Source organism: Myotis daubentonii, chromosome 18, assembly GCF_963259705.1.
Source record: "Myotis daubentonii chromosome 18, mMyoDau2.1, whole genome shotgun sequence".
NCBI classification, from domain to species: domain Eukaryota; kingdom Metazoa; phylum Chordata; class Mammalia; order Chiroptera; family Vespertilionidae; genus Myotis; species Myotis daubentonii.
In genome coordinates, this window is record NC_081857.1 from 24,857,246 (window position 1) to 24,883,929 (window position 26,684).

Genomic DNA, 26,684 nt, shown 5'->3' on the forward strand with positions numbered 1-26,684 from the left:
TAATAGCTTCACCTTTACCTGAGTTATTAAAGTGAGCCCCCAAAGGGTAGGAAGTAAAAGAAAAAACAATACTCATCGAAAGGCCTACATCAAACTGGATAATCAGGCCCTGAAAATTTTCAAGTACATAAAAAAAAAAATCTTGGTCCAAAATAGGCCAAAGTCATTTTTTTCATTTTCCAAAATAATAATAAATAAATGCAATAAAAATCATAGAACACTTTTTATAAACCCTAAAAGGTACTCAATGATGCAACCCTTCATTAGTAACTTCACTGGAACTTTGCCTGCTTGGACCTATGTCTTTGAAAGGCTTTGTGTCCTACTTGATATTTAGTATTTCGATGTCTCAGAACGAAAGATGAGAATAAATGAGTTAATCAGCCTGGCTGGACGGAGAGAGGGAAGCAGCCTGCTCTTCCAGGGAAGCTGCAAGCGTAGACGTCTGGGGCAGAGAGGCCCTGCCTGTCCCCAATCCAGGACCTTTCAATGGAAGTGTCTTCCAGCTGAACAGCTTCCTAACTCACGGAAGACTGTCAGGTGCTAACTTCACGGCTGGATCCCAAAGGGTTTCTTTTATTCCCTGGGAGTAGGGTTTGAGAGCTCTGCCAGGAACACTGTTACATCTCCTTCCAAGGCATGAATCAGGAAAATGAAGTGTGACCCATGGAGGCAACTCCCAGCAGAGATTCTGCGGGCTTTGGGCTTCACAATCCTCATAAATTACTCGAGAAGTCAATTACCTTTAGCTCCGACACGAAATCTGCAGATTTGTCAAAGCTCTTGGATCATAGTCCCAAGTTACTAAACTTAGAGAAAAGTGAATGCGCTGGCTAGACAGCTCAGTAAAGGCGAATTCCTACAGGCTGCTTGAGGGGAGAAATGCTGCCTCCTCTTCTAACACCTGCAAAGGGAATGTCGAGGTGTGATGCCACTCACGTGGACTGCTTTGAGGTCAGCCTTGATTTAGAATAAAACGGTTTCTTGTCTGTAGTGTGAATCAGCTCCACATACCTGGGTAACATACCTGTGAAAAAGAAAGCCCGCCTAGGCCTGTTACCTGAGCGGTCTCTTCCTCCTGCTTCCTCTTCTCTTCCTCGGTCTCCACCAGCCTCTGTTTGGTCAAGAGGAGCTCCTTATTCAACACGTCTGCCTTGTCTTCCGCCTGAAAATCAGAGCGTGTCACAGTCATAAAGACAAAGACGGTGAAGGGAGTGTGTTTACTTCTCCAACTCCAGCACTTGCTGTTCCAACATCACCACAAGCCCTTCTTTTTGTTCCTCGCTAACCCTGGGATGACTGCTTTCACTGAATGCCAAGGACACGCCAGGCCCTTGGCACGGATTATCTCTAACCCTCACAACAATGACTGTTGTACAGGTAATGGCGGTGAGGTTTGCAGAGATCAAATAACCCGACTGGGGCACACATCTGCTATCAGAGCCATGATCCGAATTCAGACTGGACTGGCCTCAGCGCCCATGCTCTTCCTAAATGCTCCGTACACATCTCAGATGTCACCACAGCACTCACTCTGCCCCTGTGGAAATGGCTGGATGAAGCGGGTGGGGCCTTTAGGGAGGCTCTAACCAGCAGTTCCTGTGGGTGGGTTCAGGGAGGGCAAGCAAGAGAGAGGCTGATCCATGGACCAAAGATAGGTGAGAAAATTCAAAGATCAGCTGAGCCCCACAAGGGTATTCACATAGGACAGTGAGTATAGCAGGGAGAAATTAAGACCTAAAATCTATGATAGAGCCCTGACCGGGTATCTCAGTTGGTTAGAGCATCATCCTGATATGCCAAGGTTGCAAGTTTGATCTCCAGTCAGAGCACATACAAGAATCAATTGGTGAATACATAAGTTAAGTGGAACAACAAATCTTTCTCTCAAAATAAAATCAACTAATCAATAAATAAATACAAAAACCCATGATAGAGAGATCCATGAGGAAAAATGAAGTAATCTAAACAGAAAAGACCATATTTCTAGAAAGGCCCAGAAAAGCTCAGAAAAATACTCTGGTCTTGCCGGGGTCCTGCCCCAGCAGGTCCAGGGGTCCCCAAAGGTGTGGACGGAGTCGGCGAAGAAGGAATGACACGGAGACAGCGTTCAGTTGATCAGCAGCCTAGCCAGGATCTCCAGCCAAGTTCTGGTCTTGATCTCCAGAGAGGCTCTGCTGGTTCTCCAGCCAGGTCCAGTCGTCAGGTTCTAGTCAGGTTCTCTTGCCAATTTCTGTAGTCAGGTTCAGTCCAGGATCTTTTGCCATGTTCTCTCCAGCGAAGTTCTTCTGTCTCTAGAGAACGTTCTGTGTAGGTTCTGTGCCTAGGCTCTGTCTCTCTTGGTCCTGTCTTCCAAGCCCTGTCTCCTTAGTTCTGTGTTCTGAGTTCTGTGTGTTTCTGTCTTGTTACAACTGTATTTATACCAGTTGATTCAATCCTATCAATCTCTATTACAAAGGTTAGGGCGTTTCTTATCTCCATTCCAGGGAGAAAAGATTATGTAGTTTAAGCATGATTGTTCGTAGTTAAAGGGATTAATTACCCGCCTGGCACTTAGTTGAGGGGTTTTATTCCCTCCCTAACTTCAGGGGAAAATCCCTACCTGGGGATTCAACCTTTCTCGGAGAGGTGACCTTGGTTAAAACACAGCGCCAAGAAGGTGAGCAAACATATTAAGAACCGTATGCCATATATGCCAGGTCCCTTGAAACAGCGAGGATGGACCGGCTCCCGGCAAATTCCCCCTTTTTTATTTTTTAAAAGCAAGCATTAAAAAGAAAAACCTGAAATGCTCTCTTATATCCATTTTAAGAGTAGGATTGGCGCTTTCCTCTATTACCTGAGTCCTGATCTATCATCCCAGGGAGAGCTTGCCAATCCTGCACTTTCCCAGGGTAGAAAGGCTGCAGTGGGGTTAAGGATGAGGCTCCTTGGGCCTACCTCCTCCCATGCCATTACATTTACCTTTCCTTCCTCAGAAAAGCATGGACATACTTCTTGTATAAAACGTTCTGTCTGACTGGGAGTAACCTTAATTCCTCTGCTAACAAGCATATATGTTAAAAGATCAATACGGAGTCTTTTTTCTTTAGACTCAGTATGGCACATCTTCTTAATCTAAAGATCAATACAGAGTCTTCTTTCTTTGGACTCAGTATGGCACATCTTCTCAATCTAAGAATCAATACAGAGTCTTCTTTCTTTGGACTCAGTAAGGCACATCTTCTCAGTCTAAGTTCTGTACTATCCACCTTCTTACCCTACTTATCCTCTATAGGGGGGTCTGTAGCACCCTGGTGGAGTCCTATCCGTCCCGAGTGTGGGGGTTCTCAATGGGGTGGGGGGCTTACCTAGGGGAATCCTGTTCCAGGAGTTCCCAAAGGTGTGGACGGAGTCGGCGAAGACTATCCACCCTCTTCCTACGGTGGAGTCTGATCCGTCCCGAGTGTGGGGTTCTCAATGAGGGGGGGCTTACCTAAGGGAATCCTGTTCCAGGCATTCCCAAAGGTGTGGACGGAGTCGGCGAAGACTATCCACCCTCTTCCTACGGTGGAGTCCGATCCGTCCCGAGTGCGGGGCGCTTACTTAGGGGTCCCTGTTCGGGCGCCAGATGCCGGGGTCCTGCCCCAGCAGGTCCAGGGGTCCCCAAAGGTGTGGACGGAGTCGGCGAAGAAGGAATGACACGGAGACAGCGTTCAGTTGATCAGCAGCCTAGCCAGGATCTCCAGCCAAGTTCTGGTCTTGATCTCCAGAGAGGCTCTGCTGGTTCTCCAGCCAGGTCCAGTCGTCAGGTTCTAGTCAGGTTCTCTTGCCAATTTCTGTAGTCAGGTTCAGTCCAGGATCTTTTGCCATGTTCTCTCCAGCGAAGTTCTTCTGTCTCTAGAGAACGTTCTGTGTAGGTTCTGTGCCTAGGCTCTGTCTCTCTTGGTCCTGTCTTCCAAGCCCTGTCTCCTTAGTTCTGTGTTCTGAGTTCTGTGTGTTTCTGTCTTGTTACAACTGTATTTATACCAGTTGATTCAATCCTATCAATCTCTATTACAAAGGTTAGGGCGTTTCTTATCTCCATTCCAGGGAGAAAAGATTATGTAGTTTAAGCATGATTGTTCGTAGTTAAAGGGATTAATTACCCGCCTGGCACTTAGTTGAGGGGTTTTATTCCCTCCCTAACTTCAGGGGAAAATCCCTACCTGGGGATTCAACCTTTCTCGGAGAGGTGACCTTGGTTAAAACACAGCGCCAAGAAGGTGAGCAAACATATTAAGAACCGTATGCCATATATGCCAGGTCCCTTGAAACAGCGAGGATGGACCGGCTCCCGGCATGGTCTTAACTCAGAGACAGAGCCCAAATTAACCAAGAAAGCACTGTGCGTTAGCTTCACTCAGTTAAAATGTGCCTATTTTACACTCTAGGGCTCTTACCCCTTAGATCTCAGCTTCAAGTTCACATGTGCAGGGAAGCATGGCTGAACCCTGCCCCACTGCCCCCATCTAAATTTGCTCCTGTTTATTTAACGCTGTCATACTTCCTTTGACAGCACTTAGCACAGTCTGTAATGACAAATTCCATGTGTCATTTACTTGTGTTGCCCACTAGACTTGAAGCTCTGGGAGGCAGAAACCACATCTCTCTGGGTATCTCTACAGCCCCGGAAGCAAGCCCAGCACAGGTAGAGAGTAGGCACTCCGTAAGTATCTGGCGAATAAATGGATGTGGCTCTGAAAGTCACTACAGAAGCAGACTGTGTGGAGTGGAGGTGGCGGAGAGCCACAGGACACGGTCAGCAGAGAAAACCACCGACGCAGAGGATGAAAGCTATTTGAAAAAGCTGTCCCTGGCTGACAGCAGCAAAATGTTATCCAAGTAATTGTGAACGCTGGCCAGGTGGCCTCCTGTCTGTTTCGCCGTATCTGCCGCGTGTCCAGATGGCCAGGCCAGCACAGTCTGCTGGGTGCTGGCAGGGAAACCACATCCAGCTTCTCCGTTCTCACTGTCTGATGTTCCTCATGTCCCGTACCTCAGAGGTTATAGCTCTGTTTTCAGATAACTTAAAAGTGTCAGGTACTTAAGGTGAAAAAGTCCCCTTTAAGGACACTAACACATTAGGTTTTAGGGGGGAAATCTACACAGCAAAAGAGCATCTTAAAATTAGAGGCAGACCTCAAAAATGCAGTTTTGGAAATGTCTATAATAAAAGAAAAAGAAAGCCACTTTCCAGAGGAAGTTTTTAATAAACAACTAAATATTTATGAGGAGAGGGCCTACTATTTTTATTTCACATTTTCTGCTGCACATTCTTCACCAGGCCAAGGTAAAGCAAGCTCACTGGATTTCTACTGCTTTCAGATCTGACAGCTGCAGAAATTTCTGTGGGCCCCATGTGGGAGGAGCCAGAGTTTCCCAGGAGGCTTCATCTGAAGTTTCTCCTCTTTGTTAGGCTTCTGCGACTTGAATGTGAGAGAAACACTGCAATTTGTGATTTAATCTCAAATCCTCCCATCACCTGATCAAAAGGCTCTACCATCAGGATGAGGAGCTTTCAGAGATAGTTTCTCAAAGAACTAGCCAGTTGTTTCAAATAAAACAAAAGAATCTGTCACTTAGTACATGTTTCTGGTGTAACAGGAAACATGATGTGGTTAGGAGGGAGCTAGGCACTTTCGGTGGGAAAGTCCTGGCTGTCTCTCTCCTGTGCTCCTTGGGACCCGGAAAGGACAGGGAGGGCCTGAGAGCCGGGGGCAGCAGAAACAGAAGCGGAGATGTATCTGTTCACGTTTCTCATCGCTGAGAAGCCCTTACTGAAGGAGCTGAGGGAGGGTGAGTTCTCAACAGAGAAGCTGTGTCAGAGAGAAACACTGAGAGCCTTCGTACCCAAGAAGCCTGAAGCCCACGCAGACATGACAAGGGTAAGGAGTCATTTATTTTTTCAGAGTTCCTAATTACCTGATTAGTGTTTGTTTGCTTTACATATTATTTCAAATACAATCTTCTGTCATGTTTGTTTAATGTTTTGCTGTTTTAATGAAGAGATCTGATCTTGTCCCGCTGGGAATGGAAAAGTACTAGGCCAACTGGGTGAGGCAGACTCGCAGGTGAGGGCCCCTCCTTGAAGCCGCCGGGCGGGGCACCTAAACTGGGGACAGCTTTCTGGTAGGTGAATAAGCCCTGCTCGGCACAAACTGCAACATCAGGAGGAGATATCCATGAAATTGCAATTTTTATTCTTTCATCAAGATAGCAAGCTTCAAAAGGCAGGGGTCAGGTCTTATTCTTTAAAAAGAAAAAGAGAGATATGAAGGGAGGAAATACGAGGGAGAAGGAATAGATGAAGGAGTTAACTTTCTTCAGGGGCTGCTCCAGTATTTACATGAGCACCTAGGTGCTCAGCACTCAAATATTTCAGGAGTACCCATGGAGCATCCTTCCAGACTGATCCTCAAAATGGATTTTCTCGAAAAAACTTTTACATAATTAATTTTTACGATGATTTTTATTTGTAGATGATATATTTTCTTTAAATAATATATTTTAAAATATCCTTTAAAAAGGATTATCCTTAAAAAAGAAATTTAGTTTAAAAATACATATATTATATCATTATCTTCCCATTGTTTTAAAAATCTATTTCAAAAAGACATTTTACAAATATACTTCTGTTCTCCCTTTCTATTGGACATATACATTACTTCTATTTTTTATTCTTATAAGTAACACTGCAGTAAATAACCTTGTATGTATATTTTTGACCAAATCTTTGATACATATATAGTGTCCCCCAAAAATGTGTACACACACTTTAAATAATTATTAAGGCAGTATTTATTAAAATATATTTCATTTTCGAAACTGAGCTATCAGCTGTTAAAATGTGTATATATTTTTGGGGGACACCCTGTATATATGCCAGTTTCTTCATTTATAAAATGGAAGATTAAAATAAGTCATTAGGAAGATTAAATGAAATAATGCTTAGAAATCACTAATATAGTGCTTGGGACATAGTAGGTAATCAGTAAGTATTTAATTTCATTACTTTTTGAAACTTTTAAAGGCTTACCAAATATACTACCCACACAACTTACAATTTACAGCTCTAGCTATTTCACTGAACGCCCACTGAGGCCAACTGCTTAAAACATTTTTCATTTAGCTCGCCATCTCAAGAAAACTATTAATGGATAAAAGATTCAAAATGACAGAGTCAGTTATGAGTGAGGGCCATTTGGAAAGCTAACAGGGAACCAAGAATTTCATTACAGTACTAACTCACCACTCTAGTGTTTTTAATACAAAACTGTAACCGCTGCGGTCAGGTGGGGTGTGGTCCTCATCCCCTGGAGACGCCTCTTCCTTCTTTGGTTCTAACTCTCTTAGTCACATACTTTTCATACCAACACCTTACAAGCAGGCTAGCTGCATGGGGTTTGTGGTTAAAAGGGCCATCTCTCTCCCACCCCGATTGGCTGCTTTTTCTACCTCCGTATCCGGCGTTCTGAGCAGCATAGTCTTTGTTTTATTTCCTAACTCTGTTTGGTGCTGACTCCTTCAGCTTCCACCTCTCCCTGTTAGCAGTGTTTCCTTCCCAGTGGTCTTTTCTCCCACCTTACTGCGGTTAAAACTTGTGAGCTGCAAAATCAACTGTGTCCATGGGGAAAAGAAGTTGTGGCAGGGACAATTTTTTAAACATTGTTAAAATTCCTTCAATCTTAATTCCATCAGATTTATGTTATTCATGGATTTGTATTTTAAACAGTGCCAATGCATAGTTAGGGCACAATAATGCCTCTTCTAAGTCTCAGTTTTTCTGATCCCACACTATTTGTTCAGAATGTTCACTTAAAATTTTTTTTAATTGATTTTAGAGAGAGAGAGGAAGGGAGGGAGAAAGAGAGAGGGAGAGAAACATCGATTTGTTGTTCCACTTATGTATGCCTGCATTGGTTGCTTCTTGTATGTGCCCTGACTGGGGATGGAACCCACAATCTTGGCATATTGGAACTACACTCTAACCAGTCAAGCTACCTGGCCAGGGCTGGGAATGTTCACTTTTTTAAAGTCAGAAAATAGAGTGATAACTTTAAATCTACACAAGACTCCTTCCACATTGCCAACTGTTTTTGAAAACTCCAGCAATAGAAAACAGAAGTCCTAAAGCTGTCAGTACTGTTGGAAAGAACAAAGGAAGTTAAACAATTTAAGGTCTTCCTAGCAACAGCTAAAGTTTATTCAACACATACTACCAAACTGCTTTCCCTTGTTTTATTCTCACATCATCCCCTGCGGCAGCCTTTTTTATACCGATATGTAGGGTAAGAACTGCCTGGGTCACGTGGTTAGGAAATGGTAATGCTAGGATTCACACCCAGGCAGTGTGGGTGCTTAGCCACTAGGATGCCCGTTGACCCGACAATATGTGTATCTTAATGTGCATACGTCTCATAAATCCTTTACATTTACTGTCGATGAGCATTCCTGGTGGCGGATGCTCTCAGATGACTATGCTGGCAGGCCTTGCCTTAGGAAATTACAGGGGCAGAGAAGAGACACAGAGTGAAGCGATATAAAAGCGTAGGTCACACATGCTTCTTGGAAGTGACCCAAGCCCTTCTCCAAGGCTGGCGTTTCCCACCTGCTCCAATCGGCACAAGCAGTCCCCTCCCACCTACACCCACCCACGCATCCATCAAGCAGCGGACTCCCTGTCAGGTACAGAGGGAGCCCCGGCAGGGCTGTGGTGAGAGCAACTGGGTCCTTGCCCTTGAGGAGGTAGTCACAGTCTTATTTCTTCCTAGTGAATGATGGGTGTACCTGATCCAAGTCATTCCGCAGAGCAATCTTGCTGGTTACGAGTTCATGGGCGAGGTCATCATTCTCTTGTTCCAACCTCATGCTGGCCTCCTGTAATCTCCGGTTCTCCCTCTGCAGAAAAAGAGCAACAACCAGAGGTGGGGGTTAGTGCCTGAGGTACTAGCGGCAACAGATGGGACTGGTGAGGAAAAACAAGCAGCAACGACTAGTGAACTTGAAGGTGTAGAGGAGAAGGCGCAGTGGCACAGGAGGGCAGGACAGCTGTCTGGGGAACAACAGTGAGTTAAGCGAGCGGTGCAGAGGCGGCACTCTACCCCGTGAACTTACCCCTGCCCCAGACCCCCAGGCAGGGCTTCATTATAAAACATGTGCCACAAAAAAGCAAAATTTCCACACGTACCCCCAACGCGTGAGGTTCCCACATAGACCTAGAATGCAGACACAGGCAGTTCTTTGTTGGAAACATGCACAATAACCCCACCCTGACCTCAGGGGAAACCACTAGACACAGTTGGGCTGGAATAGGGGGAAACCACTAGACAAGGCTTCAAGTTGTGTTCCCAATATCAGGGGTCAGGATGCGTAGGTTCATGACTTTGCTATCAACTGACATTTTCATTCTTTGGGTAAAAATATGTTTACTTTTCTGAACACCAATTTTTGTGTTATAAGAACAATTGTCCTTATGTTTGCTTTGTTATTGTTTTTTAAATTTCAGATTAAAAGATTCTGGGTAAAATACATTACTGTGCTATTTTCCCCCTTGAAATCCCAGGAAAAAAAATCTGAAACAAAATTATATGATGAGAGAACCAAGTCACATTGTTAGGAAGCAAGGTCTCCCCTTAACTAGCCATTATGAATTGTGTACATTCCCATCAGAATAGCAATGTAGTGTTTTCCATTCCAAAGTATCAAGAGTGCTTTTTCTGCTATTGTTAGCAATTACAGGACACTCCAGAGAGCTGACAGGAAAGACTTCAATGTGATGACACCTTCCTGTTTTTCATATTTATACTCCTAGCCGTGCCTTCTGCAAGGGTGGCAAAAACTCAGACAAAGCAGTGTTTCACAACCAGGAGACAAATCTACGTCCTGAAAGAGATTTTGTCATGGCATACTCTGTGTATGTGTGAGAATGTGTGTGTGAGTGTGTATGAATGTGAGTGTGTGAGAGTATGTGTGCGTGTATGCAAGTGGGTATGTGTGGTGAATTTTGTCTTCTATAGGACAACCTAGGGTTTGTTATATGGAAAGAAGAAAACATAATTTCTTTTTGTTTTTCAAAGAAGGGCTAAGAAACATGGTACAGGCAACGCCTTTGGCTGTCCTGGGGGCAGTGGATTCAGAAACAGGCCAGCAGAGAAGCTAAAGACCAAACTAGTACACTCGACTCTATAACCAGCCAACAGGGATCCTCCCTGCCCTCTCTTCTGGAGAAGGTAGACTGGGGCAATCGGGGAATGTTAAAACATTTTTTAAAAAGACACCGACTGAAAAAGGTTTTAAAGCCCAAATCACTTAGATATTTCTAAATAATTTCATGAATTCCATGCAGCATTAAAATGGAAATGAAAAATATCTAATAACAGAAGAAATGCTTATGCTACCTTGAAGAAAAAGAGCTAAGTAAATGGAAAATCCCATTTTTATAACAGCATAAAAGATATTAATTGTGGATAGTGGATTATTTTTATTGTTGTCTTTGTGATATTTAAAGGTTTCTAAGTTTTCCACAATGGATATATAATATATGTGTTTTAAAAGTTTAAACAATTTCACTGGAAATGATAAAAATGTCAAAAGAACTTTTTTTTTTTTAAGTCCACTCTTGCTAGATGCTCATATTCTGCATGAAACCACAGTGGATCTTCCTTTGTGACTGAAATACAATGTAACCCTGAAAAGTTCTGCCTGGCCAGAAGCCCTTTGCCAAGGTATTTATTCCTGAAGAGACAGCATGCACATTTATAGGGGCAAGTTGTCCTCATCCAAGTCTATCTGTCCCCTCCACAGATGCTCTGCCCTCTTACAGAAGCATAATTACATGGAGACTAAAATAATGGAGAGGCCAGGGCCTGTGCAGCTGAATCTTTCAGTCTTTGGGGAAGTGATCCAAATTCCAGCAGGGCCTGGAGAATGCGTCTTTCATGCCAATATATCTAACTATTGCCCCTATTTGTGGAAACAACTTACATACTTGTCAAAAACTCAGATTTAAAAAGAGAGTCAGAAACTTCTCTCATAAATGCCCTCCTTGCCAGGAACAGGCAGCAAATACCAGCCGTTTCCTCAACGTATTTCACAATGCAGAAGACATTTTTCTCATTTCTTGATAAATCCCTCCCAAAGGGAACCTGGTAAGACTACTACACTACCTATTCCTGAGCTAAAGTCCTATTTCTACTGAAATTGTACTTGCAGGACTCCGAGGTACAAAAATCTCCCCTAATTATTTACATCACACTTATTTGGCATAAGAGAAAATGTTGCAGCTACCAGTTTTTCAGGTTACATTACATGCTTAGAATTGAGTTAAAATAACCTCCAGGTAAAGTCACACGATGTGAGTGGGAAAGGACTTTGTTCAAAGTATTTAAGAAGCACAGGTAGCTACTCTCCCTATGGATCAGAGCTGCGTCTGATGGTTATATTATATGCGGAAGGGGTGTGAGCTCAGCTGAAATTCTGACTGGTTAAGTTCCCATCCCAAGACCGATGTAACTCGGACCCTTCTTCACAGACACACAACTGAGGGGTGGGAGACTCTCGGGGAGAAATTATGTGTCTGAGGGTCCCTAAAAGGCACAACAGCTAGGGCACACCTGGCATTTGCTTTAGCAGGAAGCTCAGTCCAGTGTCTGCAAAGCAAGCAGCAGAGTGGGGAGTGTGGTCTCCGGCTCTGCACTCACAGATGTGGGGAAAGCAAGCCAGAGGGAAAATGCAGTATCCTCCTCTACAGCATGACCCTCCAGGCCACTCAGATGGACATTTTCCATGAAGAGGCGCTTGCCCGCACTCACCAAGGGTTAAAGAGGTTGCATCACTCAGCTGTCTTTTCCTGCCTTTCCCGAGGAGCCAAACTCACTTTGGAACTGACTAATTCAAGACAGAGTTCACCTTTACACCAGAACGGAGAAGAAAGTTTCCTTTCAATGGGCTTGGGAAAGGTAGTAACCTTGCTTGGCTCATTTGGAAACATCAGCAAGGGCTGCCCACCTGAGAGAGAGCTGAACTCAGCCCCATGCACCTCAGTCAGTCCGGAGACAGTCACGTGTCCTACGTTTGCACAAGCAGATGTGCTGAACGCTCAGCGCCTGTAGACAAAACAGGCTCGTCGCTTCCCCAGCCTCACAGCACGGACTCCAGGAGACACTGCCTCAATAACCCCTCAGTCGCTCCTCACGCTGCCTGGAACATGCCCCACCTCGTACAACTGGACAACAAGCAGACCACAGCTTTCCCATTCGTCCCCTCCCCTCCTGCACAGGGACGCACAGCTGGGAGAGTGCGGTTAGTAACTTTTGGGAGGAGGATACTGCATTTTTCAGAGAGACAGACGCTGCTATTACAGACATACATAGATTTTAAAAACTTACCTCCTCAAAAGCCATAGACCAACTACCGTTTTCAATCATAGGTACAAAGACAATTGAAGGAAAAAAAAGAAGATCCAATGAAATTGCACACCTACTAAGACATTTAGGGAATGGCAGTAACAGGAACAGACACTTGTCAATGCTATTTGGCTTAGATTTGCTGTTTTTCCTTAGAGTGTCATATACTCCATGTTCTCTCTGGGACTGCGAGCATTCAATGGAAGAAAGTGCACTTCAGGCAGCCAGAGGGCAAGTCTCAACTCAGGAAGACCAAGACTGAGTCACGAAACTCCTCCCACTCCAGGAACTATTTGCCGTCTGCATGACTGATGAAAATGCTGCGTGTAACTATTACCAACTACAGTGTGAGTTGTTTATGCTGTGTTATCAGGGCCGGGTAGAAGGAACCTCCTTAGGCAACAAGGTTGGAAATCTTGCAAAATAGTTTATCTTCAGGCAATAGAATGACATTGCTGGGCAGGGAAATGCAAAAGAACACTGGGTTCCAGCCCTCCTCCGAGTCTGAGTTCTGAAGTTTGGGTGGAATAGTACAAGGATGGTGAACATCATTTTTTCCAAGACGAAAAAAAACCCAGAAAAATGTGAGCTGGCAATCAAAAGAAAATAAACTGAGCCTTAAAGGAAAAAATGATGGGGAAGGAGGCAGCTTCATAAACTCCAGCTGTGTTTTGGGTGTGTTGTCCGCTGCTGTAATGAATTCTTGGCATGTTTTTGAAGACATTTAAGGGCCAGAAGAAAATGTTTCCCTAAAAGATCCAGTGCAATTTTATGAGCAATGGCACGCTCAGCTCTCACTTATTTTGTTATGGATACCTCCCTCTCTCAAAAGAGGTGATAATCATCACATTCAAATTTCATCAGGTTTTTTGACATTCAAAGACAAATACTTACACATGAAATGCTGAAATGTCTACACTGTCTGTAAATGAAGATTTTAGAAGGAAAACCTCGATATTTAGAATTGTTTTATGCTCTTCCTTCACCCAACATATCCAATTTTATCTGGCTGGTAGAAATTTAAAAATTTTAAATGTCAAACTAAAAACAAGATTTATCAGTGATAAGTAATGGCAGTTGGCAAACCAGACTGCATTTCTTGTGGCATTAAAAATAAAATCTTAGATTATAGCACAGGGGATAGCAAACTTAATGTAAATGACCAGATAGTAAATATTTTCAGCTTTGCAGGCCATATGGTCTTTGACACTACTCAACTTTGTTATTACATGCAAAAGAAACAATAACTAAACAAATGGATGTGGCTGTGTTCCAATAAAACTTTATTTACAAACACAGGCAGTGGGCCATATCTGGCCTACAGGCCATGTCCACAAATCCCTGCTCTACTCTAGCTTACAAATCAAATTTTAAAAAAGTAAATGGTCCTGGCCAGCTTGGTTCAGTGGTTGAGCATCGACATATGAACCAGGAGGTCAGGGTTCAATTCCTAGTCGAGGCACATGCCCAGGTTGCAGGAGGCAGCCGATCAATGATTTTTTCTTATTACTGATGTTTCTATCCCCCTCTCCCTCTCCCTTCCTCTCTGAAATAAAAAAAAAAAAACACATTTTTTTTTTTAAAAAACAAAGCAAATGAGTTACAAAGGATGTAGAAATACATGAGTGTGACACATAACTTTCTCAGTAATACCACTTCAACAGAAAACAGAACTTACTGAAAACTGAAGAAAGTTTTGGAGAATTATTTTGAAGATCATCAATAAACATACTATGGAATTCTTAATACGCATACTGTGTACCTCCCCCAGTGTTAAGTATGACCAATCAGCAGCAGCAGCAGCAGGAGCCACCTGCTCTTTCTTAGCTAACCTGTTCGTGAAGCCTCCTCCTCCATCCTACAACGCAAGTGCGCTGGGTTTTCCAAGCTCAGAGGGACTGAGTGGCAGTCTTCTGAAGCTTATCATTAAGTTTCATAGTTATCATAAAAACCACCCTCTTGACTATAACCATTCATGAAAAGCACATTATTTCATAACATAATATTTCCAAAAGCCAACCACAGTCTCTGTGATGTGGAAACATAATAAAATGTAACTTTCTTTCCATTTGTAGAAAAACACTTTTCAAACATGAATTCACTTATCTTGGCTTCTCTGAATGAGGGGTTCTAACACAGTAAGAAGAGGGGAACCTTTTTAATTTTTTTTTGTGAGGTAAGGATTTTAGCATAATTTAAATTCTTCATTAGTCAAGTTAAAAACAAAATGTGATATTATATGTGAGGATGGCAAATAATACAAGAACAATTAAGCTTTACTTCAAATGTTTTGTTTGCATTGTTTTTACCAGGTACAATTAGACAGCTTAATTTAAAGTTATATGCAGAGCAATTGCTCTATAAACATTAGTACATGCAAGAAAACTTTGTAAATTTAGGAGTTATTTTCTTTCTATTTGAATTACATTTTGATTTTAAAATTACTATGTCTAACCTTAAGAAACAAAGTTACATATTTGAAATTCACTTATACTGAGCATGGGTAAGCTACTTCAATTAGAAATTATGCATTTATAATACTCTCTGTGTCCCAAACACAAGAGAGTATAAGCATCCCTGGTTCTTTCTAGGATATGCCCATCTAAAATAGGTAGTAGTCTTTTTCGTGCTGTGGGAGATTCACTGAGTTTAATTAATTAGCTATGCTTTTTACGGCAGAGCCCTCATTTGTGCAAGTAGTTCTTTAATTAAACAAGAAAAGCATAGCATCTTCTGGAGGCAGGTGAAGACTGCAATTCTCTAAAAAGTGCTGTTGGCTGATTACATTATCAAAAAACTAACTTTCCCTAGATGGGGACAATTGATCTCCTTAAAAGAGAAAATATTTTATTTTCTGAAATTGGTAACTGTTATTAGTGGCCTGGCAACTAATTTTTACAATGTACTAAAAAACAGCTACACATATCCATGAATGTTTGTTTTCTGAGGACGTGTATGAAAATGAAAATGTCCATGATGTACTTCTACGGACAAACCTCCCTCCTGCACGTCACTTCATTTGAAATCAGTAAATATCAGAGTAGATAAAAGCTGCTACACACATTTGATCAAGCCAAACTTAAGGACAACAAAAGAGACTTAGAATACATATCCTATATTCTTCCAATAAAATTTCCTTTCCTGTCTTGAAATCTAGTCATAAAGATAAACAGAAAAATTATACCAAAGGCTATAAGCAGTCAGTATAGAGCTCACGGAGTTTCAAATACAAATTGATGCTAAGACCAGGTGGCATAGGCAGTGTGTACACATGTTTATTACCTATTTATATATGTTTATATACTTATATAAACATATATGTTTATATATTTATATGTTTATATATGTTTATATGTGTGTGTATATATCTTCATTTTCATTTATATGTGTGTATATATGTGTATATATGAATATGCCACCCCCTTATGTTGCAATTGCTCTATAAACATTAGTACATGCAAGAAAACTTTGTAAATTTAGGAGTTATTTTCTTTCTATTTGAATTACATTTTGATTTTAAAATTACTATGTCTAACCTTAAGAAACAAAGTTACATATTTGAAATTCACTTATACTGAGCATGGGTAAGCTACTTCAATTAGAAATTATGCATTTATAATACTCTCTGTGTCCCAAACACAAGAGAGTATAAGCATCCCTGGTTCTTTCTAGGATATGCCCATCTAAAATAGGTAGTAGTCTTTTTCGTGCTGTGGGAGATTCACTGAGTTTAATTAATTAGCTATGCTTTTTACGGCAGAGCCCTCATTTGTGCAAGTAGTTCTTTAATTAAACAAGAAAAGCATAGCATCTTCTGGAGGCAGGTGAAGACTGCAATTCTCTAAAAAGTGCTGTTGGCTGATTACATTATCAAAAAACTAACTTTCCCTAGATGGGGACAATTGATCTCCTTAAAAGAGAAAATATTTTATTTTCTGAAATTGGTAACTGTTATTAGTGGCCTGGCAACTAATTTTTACAATGTACTAAAAAACAGCTACACATATCCATGAATGTTTGTTTTCTGAGGACGTGTATGAAAATGAAAATGTCCATGATGTACTTCTACGGACAAACCTCCCTCCTGCACGTCACTTCATTTGAAATCAGTAAATATCAGAGTAGATAAAAGCTGCTACACACATTTGATCAAGCCAAACTTAAGGACAACAAAAGAGACTTAGAATACATATCCTATATTCTTCCAATAAAATTTCCTTTCCTGTCTTGAAATCTAGTCATAAAGATAAACAGAAAAATTATACCAAAGGCTATAAGCAGTCAGTATAGAGCTCACGGAGTTTCAAATACAAATTGATGCTAAGACCAGGTGGCATAGGCAGTGTGTACACATGTTTATTACCTATTTATATATGTTTATATACTTATATAAACATATATGTTTATATATTTATATGTTTATATATGTTTATATGTGTGTGTATATATCTTCATTTTCATTTATATGTGTGTATATATGTGTATATATGAATATGCCACCCCCTTATGTTGTCCTTTCCCCCATAAATATGGGTACACAGAGTCTATAGTCATTAATTAGCTCCATTCTAAGGTCTCCTCTCCCACAGCATGGCTTCTGCACAGGTACCTCTGTGTGACTCAGGGTTTATGAAAGTTAGATGGTAGGCAGGCACCCATCCTCCTGGAACACTTTGCTTGAATTTTCTTGATATATAATTCACATAAAATTCATAAAAAATGATATAATTTACCTTTTAAAATACACTCTTGAGTGGTTTCAGTGTATTCGCAAAGTCGTGCCACCATTACCACTAATTCCAAACCATTTTCATTGTGCGTAGGGTTCTACAATTCAAATTTATACCAACACTGTTTTGTCTCTTTCGTTGTGGTTGAGATTTCAGTGTTAGATATTAGATACCGGTGAGTATAGTGACATAACCTGAGAGTGCAGATATTTGCGTATAAAAATAAACCCCAACATCCCAGCCGGCATGGCTCAGTTGGTTGTGTTGATCTATGAACCAAGAGGTCACAGTTCGATTCCCAGTCAGAGCACATGCCTGGTTCGTGAGCTTGATCCCCAGTAGGGAGCATGCAGGAGGCAGCCAATCAGTATTCTCTCTCATCACTGATGTTTCTATTTCTCTCCCTTCCTCTCTGAAATCAATAAAAAAAAGATATATAAAAAATAATAATAAAATAAACCCAAACACATGTTTAGACTGATAGAGCAAGAACAGGACTGCTGAGAGCTATGTCTGCTTTGTTGAGTCTCTGGCTTACCTGCGATAGTTCTGTCTACCACCATGCTCAAGAGAAATAGCTTCAAACTGAAACATCTCTTAGAATATCTTACTGCGTGACATTTTTAAAAAAATATATATTTTATTGATTTTTTACAGAGAGGAAGGGAGAGGTATAGAGAGTTAGAAACATCGATGATGAGAGAAACATCGATCAGCTGCCTCCCGCACATCTCCCACTGGGGATGTGCGCGCAACCCAGGTACATGCCCCTGACCGGAATCGAACCCGGGACCCTTCAGTCCGCAGGCCGATGCTCTATCCACTGAGCCAAACCGGTTTCGGCGTGACATTTTTTTTTAATTGACACAACCTTCCTAACTCTCTTGCCATGTGGCAAGCTAGAGGTAAATACAACATTGTAAGCAGTATGGATCCTAATGGTGGAGAAGGGGTTGTTAGTTCACTGGTAGAAGTTTTGACTTGAAGCCTCAAAGATCTTCCCAAGTTATTCTAAACAATTTACATAACTAGGTTCCCAGTCCAAGATCTATGACTTATAAAGTTTCCAGGACCTAGATCTTATTCTTGACAAAATTAAATTTAGAAGATGATAAAAGGTATTTTCTAAGACTATCCTAGTATAATTAAATAATTATAATTAGATTCTTAAACTAGAAATTGAGTATGTGAGACAACAAATCTGTTGATTGAAAACTATGTTGTCAATTGTCATCTCAAAAGTATGATGTAATTTGAGGACTATCATTTTACCAAGTATAACTATTGCCAATACAAAGGTCTAGACCAGTGATGGCGAACCTTTTGAGCTCGGCGTGCCAGCATTTTGAAAAACCCTAACTTAACTCTGGTGCCATGTCACATATAGAAATTTTTTGATATTTGCAACCATAGTAAAATAAAGACTTATACTTTTTGATATTTATTTTATATATTTAAATGCCATTTAACAAAGAAAAATCAACCAAAAAAATGAGTTCGCGTGTCACCTCTGACAAGCGTGTCATAGGTTCGCCATCACTGGTCTAGACATTGATAAAGGGTTGAGCTATTTGTTAGGTGATGTATTGACCAGCTATTCCAATGATACAAAACAAACGGTTCTAGAAGGGGCCTGATATGCACACAGGAAGCCACAGCACTCAAGCAAAAGAATAATATCTGTTTTCAAAACAAAAACAAAAGGTTTAGCTCTACTTTGATCCCACAATAAAAATTATACACATTGATAGTGCTTGTGGTAAACATTTTAAAAATAATATTATGCATTGTACTATTTATTTATACGTATCTGCTTGTACAGAAAAAGACTTTAAGAAACAATAACAAATTCAGTCCTCGGCAGATTTTAAATATACAATTTTAGTCTTTCATTTCCCTACCTTCTATTTTAAAGCACTTTTCCCAGATTTTATTTATAACGATGGCAGCAATAAGAAAACTAGATTGACGCAAGCAGTAGGAGGGCTTCAGGTTGGATCCTCAGAAATGTTTCCTAATTACTACTTCAAGCCTTTCTAAAGCAGCGTGCTACATGAGCTAATTATTGAGGACTGGCGGCTAGCTTTGCACCTTACTCCAGGAGCACCTTGTGTTACAGTTCTCTACCAGAGTAGTATGTGGGACTCCACTATCAGTTCTGCAGCCAGTTCTATGAACAAGAGGGAAAACATGCTGATATTTGATTATTGGCTAGCAATGCCTGGAAGAAATATGAGGAAGATCTGCAAGAGACTGATGCATAAAAGGTGGTGCTATTCTAGTAATACTTGGGTAAGTGGAAGCAGTAGGCCTAATAAGGCTAAAACAACCATTTATTGCACACCAACCATGTGCTGGGTGCTTAAAATACGCCATCCCCCATCTTCACAGCAGTCCCTCCAGGCAATGTGTACACTACATGTTTTGCAGATGAGGAAGAGGCTTAATAGTTAGTCCAACACAATGAACAATGGCGTAAGGATTAAAAACTCCCAATTTGCATTCCACATCCTGGCCCTTTGATTTTGGAAAGCCAGGATTCGAACTCAGGTCTGACTATAAAATCCATATACTCCTCCCACCGTGGCCCCTCCCAGAATCCCACATGCTATTCAATTTAGCAACAGAGGCAAGATGTACTATGTAACTGTAGCTGCCTGTGCCCAGGTCTCTGACTACATAAAAGTTCCAAAAGTGGAAGCCATGCCATCCTGGGTGATTTAATTCATAATGCCACCCAGTGCTTTTTTGGGGGCAGGATATTGTAACATTCCTCACTGTACAAATACAATATTCTCTTACCCTGATGTGCTGATGTGGAGAGAAAGGGAACAACGCATCTGTAATATTATTTCAGTTGGAAAAAATAAGTTCGAAATTAGTCATTGCATCATGGGAACAGTGTTGCTAATTATCAATGAAGAAATCTATTTTTGTGAATAGCCTGATTTAAAAAAAATATTATCACTTATTTAACTAAGATGTTCAGATGAGATCATTTTGATTCTGAAACTGAATACTGTAGTGAAATGTTACTGTGACTCATAAATTTATTTGTGGAAATAAATGTTGCAACAAACACCATGACTGTGCTCAATACAACCTTTGTGGTTTTTATTTGTCCTTCCAAATGAGCTTGTACTTTTCACATTTGCTACAGACACAGGTGAGTCTGAAGCATTCTCTTGCCAGTCTTGGGACAGATCACCTTCTAAAAGTCTTTGTGGATGTGACCGTGCACAGCTAATACAGTACTTTGCCATTTTCCTTTTTCTCTCATTTTTGAAAGTAGTCGAGAGCCACTTTCTCTCTTTCCTTTTCCCTCTCTTTCTCTCAGCTTCTTAGGCAGATTCCCAGTATAAATGCAACAGGTGGCGTTACCTACAAATATATAAACTGAAAGAAAAGAAATATTACGGTGGGCTACTCAGGAAGTGTGCTGAAATGAAAACAGCCCTGGACATTTAGCATGGCCAGAGTGTCTAAATCAAGCAGGAAGGAACAGAGGGACTTGAACTCGCCACAACTGCTGCTAAGGGTCACTGAGGCCCTGCTCTGGCAGGTGCCGCATCTCCCATACCTTGTATCTGTCCATGGGGTCCTCCTGCTGCAGCTGACTCTCACGCATTGTCTGATATTCCTTCTCATATTTCTTCAGCTTCTTGGTCGGTACCTGCAGGGGGGAGAAGGCATCAGAGGAACAGCATGTGAGACGAGGAGATGATTTAGGGAAGCATTCTCTGAGGTGTTCCAATCAAATCTCTGGCATTCTGATGGCACTCACCCAACTCAAAGTTAGGGGGGAGCAATCTAGATTTGCACTCTTTCTCTGAAAGTCCACTGGTGCGTGTTGTAGGCTTTGTGGGTCCTGCGGTCTAGGTTACACCTACTCCACGCTGCTGTTACTGCACAAAAGCTGCCATAAGTGATGCATAAACAAATGAGTTTGGCCCTGTTTTAACACACTTTTTTTACAAAACGGGCTGTAGTTTGTCCATCTCTGTTCTACAATGTTGCTGATATGCCATACTGTTTTCTTGTTAATGTATTTAACAGTGTTATTAATTCTAACTACTTTCATTTAAGTAAAATTCACTCCTGGCTTCTATCATGCTGAAATGAAAGTGATTTATAACAATAACAAAAACATTTTTAAAATGGAGTTAATTTACCAGACAGAAAGAAGATTGTAGAGCTCGTTGCTGAAAGCGCAAAGGAATATGGAATCATTGTGCTGAATGAGATAATAGAAAATCATCTAAACAGCTCATCTATTTCTTGCTAGAATTATGTCATCTTTAAAAGACATAAAGTGGTCTAATCTTTTCTGAGAAAAGACTAATATCTCACAGAACCTTAGAATTTTAAAAGTAAATAAGTAAGCATTTGGAACTGGACAGGCCAGGGTCTACAAGCCTATTTTACTTTTCTTAACACCTCGGCAAAGAGGTATTTAACCTCTCTTAACTTGACTTTCTTCATCTGTAAAATGACAGGCAAAAAAAATTCTAGTTCACAATGGTTGTCGGGAGAATTAAGCGATATAGGTAAATTATCTAAAATAATGCCTGGTTCATGGACATTTTTAAAATTGTTTTTTAATGTATCCCCTCACAATTAATGCAATCTTGTTTGCTCCATAGAACAGAGAAAATCTACTTTTGGGCTTTCCTTGGATAATCAAAATGATATAATCCCTTTAGGAATAATAATCTTAATGTTTAGGTCCTAAAGGAAGTGACTTAAAATGAAGAGAAACAGTTTAATTTTTTAAAAGATTACAAATGTGTTATTTTGCTAAATTCTTGATAACGTGGTAAAGGCACAGGTGATGGGTTGATGCCTCTCAGTATCCGTCAGGATGTCTACCAAAGTGGCCCCTGGGAGGCTCTCAACAGATTGTTTCTTGTCGAGTTCAAAACATGTGTATGTATGTGTGACAGAGAGCAAGAGAGAATGGACAGCACCCAGACTGGATATAGAATTAACATGCAGCTTTCTGGGATGAAGATGATTTAATTCTCTGGAATCTGGCCAGAAGAGTTTAAAAAAAAAAAAGCAAAGACACCCATCTTATTGTAATTGCTTTGTTCTTTCCACCCAGGAACACTCTGAAGTGTGGAATGATCTGCTTCTCACCATAACCGGGAAGCTTCCCAAACTCAGACCAAACCTGGCAAACAGTGCAAGTCATTGAACAACAACATGATGACAATCTTCATCAAACAAGAAGTCAGACATGCCCCAGAGTGTAACTGATTTACAAAATCTCTGCTGCAGATTGTCATGAGGAATGGTAATCCTTATTACACCATCTCCAGGCATCTCCAACCAGTCACTGAGACTGACTAGAGTGCAATCGAATGGAAAGCACCACCTGCCAACCGTGTGGCCTCAAGATCATCAGATGAACAAGGAGAATCTACATCAGGGGTCCTCAAACTTTTTAAACAGGGGGCCAGTTCACTGTCCCTCAGACCATTGGAGGGCCGGACTATAGTTTTTAAAAAAACTATGAACAAATTCCTATGCACACTGCACATATCTTATTTTGAAGTAAAAAAACAAAACAGGAACAAACACAATATTTGTATTTGCATGTGGCCCGTGGGCCATAGTTTGAGGACCCCTGATCTACATGATCATGTGATGAAACATTATTTTTCTTGACCTTGATCAGGGCCTCAATTTCTTCTTGTTTTCTTTTCTCTGTATGTATTAATCATACACTTAGAAAACCAAGTAAAAAAACAAAACAAAAACTCTACAGATGAAGTGGCAATCACTAGCACTGAGGGAAAAGAGGAAAGATGTCCGAGAGGTTTAAGCAGTGACAGGTTTCATGTATATCCCCAGGGGCAGGGGCAAGGACAGAAGTGAATGGTACTATGAGGAGCGCACCTACCCCAGCAGCCATTCACTCACAGATCAGAAGTATTTCAATATTTTTTGCAACTGAATATCAGTACCAGGGGGTTCCAGGCTGCCCATCAGGCCTGAGAGGAAGTATTTTCTATATGGTTCTAAAATGGATCTATTCACCAATGATGCAAGTACATATGGCAAGCTTGCTCCTAGAGAATTTCTCCTAAAATTACATATTTTTATATTTAAACTATTACTGATACTATCTTTATGTGTAAAAGAGTGTCCTTTTAAAAATCAACCTTGCTATGTATGTTAAGAGGTTCATTTCAAAGTGAAATTTTTTAAAAAAAATGCATTAGACACCCTCAATAAGCTAATCCTTTCCCATCTGGCTGAGATTCCAGCGTGTTTGGCTTCAGCTTGCTCAGGGAAACAGAACAGGTTCCCAGAACAATATGTTGCTAGGAGACTGTCCAAGCTTATTTATCTTGTGCTGTGGGGTGATATTGAGCATCCACCTGTGATTGGCACGAAGTAAAAGCGGCGAAAGGGCAGAGGAGGAAGAGACACAAGAGTTGATAGGAAACTTCTGTTATTTATGACACAGAGAAAATGGACAGTTACAGTTTTCTAAAACTATATTCCACGATAAAATTAATTTTATTTTAGTGACTGTCATACTGAGTTTGAAAATTTTCTCATTAGAGAAAGGAATTTTAAAAATGCCTTTAGTATGTAGGCTTAATTAAAGGAACACAAAGTCATCCAGAATTATTACAATTACCCCAAGAGCAGTGTAGGTATCTCTCTCCTTAATTTAAATAAATTTAATGCAAGTGTGCACTTGAGGAGTATGTTGAATAAGAAACACCAGTTTTTTTAGATGTCTACCTAATCGGGGTCCTGTTCCACTAACCATCCATGCTCTGCCTGTCCAATACCTCCAATTTGGCTAAATTCAGAAAATGTCCTTAAAGAATTCACAATTGCTTGTAAGTGCAACTGATAATGAGAACTTACAACTTCAAAATGGTTATATGTAGGATTTGGAGGTTAAACAGGCTTGCACTGGAAACCCTGTTCTGTCAAATATTAGATATGTAATTTTATAAGCAAATCATTTAAACCTCCTACTGGAAACTTCAATTCCTTTTTTAAAAATGGAGGTAACACAAATGACACCTACAATGACCATCTCCTTTTAGTGAGCACATAATGCACGCCCCAGCACTGAAATAAGCACTTAATCCACTTTATGTTGCCTTAGCCTCACAAAGTTGAGCTTGGTTTACCAAACCCATTCCACAACATGAGCACTTTGAGAAAGGCCAAGTAACATGCACAGGGACCACAGTAATGACTAGCCCAACAGGCCTTTCTTAACTGCAATGCTCCCTGCCTGTCACCCAGCCAGCACACAGATTCAACCCTGGGGCCCTTGCTAAGCCTCATCAGTAGCTGGCTGCAACCAAAGAACTAATCAACAGCAAGATGATGGAGATGTTATTTTAACACCTGACTGGGAGATAATGCACGTAAGATAAGTCATATTACCCAGCATAAAGTAGGAGTTCAGAAAAATATAACACCCTCCCCCTGAACTTTCTGGGCAAGCTAGAAAAAAGGAGTACGTCACACAGACCCTGGGGTGGCTGCACCAGGAATTTAACTCTGGGAGAAGCCTGCTTAAAATTCCATACAGTATTAAGAGGGGGAAGATTGAAATGATATATTTTCCCCCTCTTCCAGCCTTGTGAAAACAAGTATTGAGGCTTAAAGCACCCAGGAGATTTACAGCTTAAAGCAAATCACCTTACATTATGGACTCAGTCCTGCTCAGATGGAACTGTTTTTGAGGCCAATGGCTTCACGGAGAATGCCCTCTTCTCTATTGTTTCCTACACTTCTTTAGGATTTCTCTCTGTCCCCACTGCTTCATGTTCTGTGTGTACAGATAATCTGGGTCCTCTCTTCCCCCACATGCAACAGTTGTGGCTGGATCACAAGCATTCCTCCTATTGGTTTTCAAATCTGTTTTTCTCAGATTCTTTGCACAAGACAGAGAAAGACATTTTGTCTCTTCTTCTTATAAGCAAGAAAAGTTCTTCTCATTGGTTATCTTCAATTTTAGGTAGACTTACGGAAATTTTTTCCCTTTGGGAAAAATTCAGAAAACAATCATATCTTAAGTTGGTATGCTATTACTTCTTTTATTTTTGGGGGGAGGTGCTCAAAATCCACTGTAATATCTCAAGTAAAATTCCACTTCTCAATGAGTCTTTGGTTAGAAATGTACCACTTACATTTTTAGTATAGTGTTTGAAAAGTAGAATGACTACTAAGTACTAAAAAATAAGATTGTAAGATAGTAAATAATACACTAAATCTGGTTACATGTTGAATAGCATTGGTTTGATTCCAGGGAGTAGATTAACCAGATGTAGTCCCAAAACTGGGCCATGGAAAGCTGATACAGCTATACATTCAGAGCGAGCTAATCAAGCTTATTTAAAACTAGACAATGAGACAGGACAGAAAGAGGACAGGGGAGCCAAGTAGGACTCTGTTCTTTATCACCATCAAGTGCTCCGTTCATTATAGTGGTGCTGGCCTTTCCACACGGGATGCTAAGAAACCTGAAGTAATACTTTACGCTCGTTGCTGCTGGCAATTAGATCAAAAGCAAATACATAGCTCATGCTCATGGTAGGTAGAAGGCTACAGACATTTATGCTATAGGAAATTTCATTCAAGACTAATATGCTGAAAAGTAGCTCTATAAAACAATCTGAGTCTTTAGAATCAACTTTACTAGTACAGAAATCTGAGAAGGATAAATGGTGGGAAAGAAAGAGGAGGAGAGCCCTTTACTGTGTTCTGTTCATCTATCTACCTTGAAGCAGTGGTTCTCAACCTTCCTAATGCCGCGACCCTTTAATACAGTTCCTCATGTTGTGGTGACCCCCCAACCATAAAATTATTTTCGTTGCTATTTCATAAGTGTAATTTTGCTAGTGTTATGAATCATAATGTAAATATCTGATATGCAGGATGCATTTTCATTGTTCGCGACCCACAGGTTGAGAACCGCTGCAAGTTTAAAGGCTGTAGTGAAACTGGTTAGAAGTCAGCAGCAGCATTAACCCGCATGGTGACTGCACTCCATTTTTATACACCAACTTTTTTAACATGGGAAGATAAATATCCCTATTTTGCATTTTAAAAGTCAAAACGCCCCTGGAACAAATATGTTTTTATCATCTTCCATGAAGCTGGCATGGCCATCCAGGAACGAATGCAGTCTGTCCCCTCAAGGAATTTACAGTCTGGTGGGGAGAAAGAGATAATCACACAATTTAAATAAAGACTCATTTACAAAGTAAGGTGAGCCTCTGAGGGAGAAGTAAAGGTGGAGGGAGGGAAAATTATACCCAGGCTCTAATTTTGATTGCTTTTCTAAGGAATGACACTCAAGCTGAGACCTGAAGAATAAGTCAGCCAGGGACAAGTAGGGAGTGTCCACAGCAGAGGAGCAATGGCAGGTGATGGGGAAGAGCAAGACAGGCTACATGATTTGCCAGGACCAGTACAAACAAGTCAAGGCCCCTGGTTCAAAGTGATGATTTCAGATGGTGCTAGGCAGCGGTTCTCAACCTGTGGG

At 40.9% G+C, this 26,684-nt stretch overlaps 1 protein-coding gene and 1 long non-coding RNA gene across 8 annotated transcripts in view; one reads left to right on the forward strand and one right to left on the reverse strand.

Annotated features, from left to right (window-relative positions):
* RABGAP1L (RAB GTPase activating protein 1 like) overlaps positions 1 to 26,684 on the reverse strand; it is a 444,263-nt gene that overhangs the window by 14,373 nt on the left and 403,206 nt on the right. For 4 of the 7 annotated variants that reach the window (XM_059674299.1, XM_059674298.1, XM_059674310.1 and 1 more), the window contains 3 exons: positions 20,736 to 20,828; positions 8,809 to 8,919; positions 1,061 to 1,165 (listed from right to left, as the gene is read on the reverse strand). In XM_059674299.1, the coding sequence (XP_059530282.1) occupies positions 1,061 to 1,165; positions 8,809 to 8,919; positions 20,736 to 20,828 (309 nt within the window). Of the gene's footprint in view, positions 1 to 1,060; positions 1,166 to 8,808; positions 8,920 to 12,407; positions 12,729 to 20,175; positions 20,552 to 20,735; positions 20,829 to 26,684 lie in introns of those variants that run through there. The other 3 variants (XM_059674308.1, XM_059674309.1, XM_059674300.1) reach the window with 3 other exon arrangements.
* LOC132220774 (uncharacterized) lies at positions 5,408 to 26,086 on the forward strand. Its single transcript, XR_009449862.1, has 3 exons — positions 5,408 to 5,906; positions 8,926 to 9,086; positions 22,260 to 26,086. It is a non-coding gene; the product is annotated as an uncharacterized LOC132220774 (long non-coding RNA).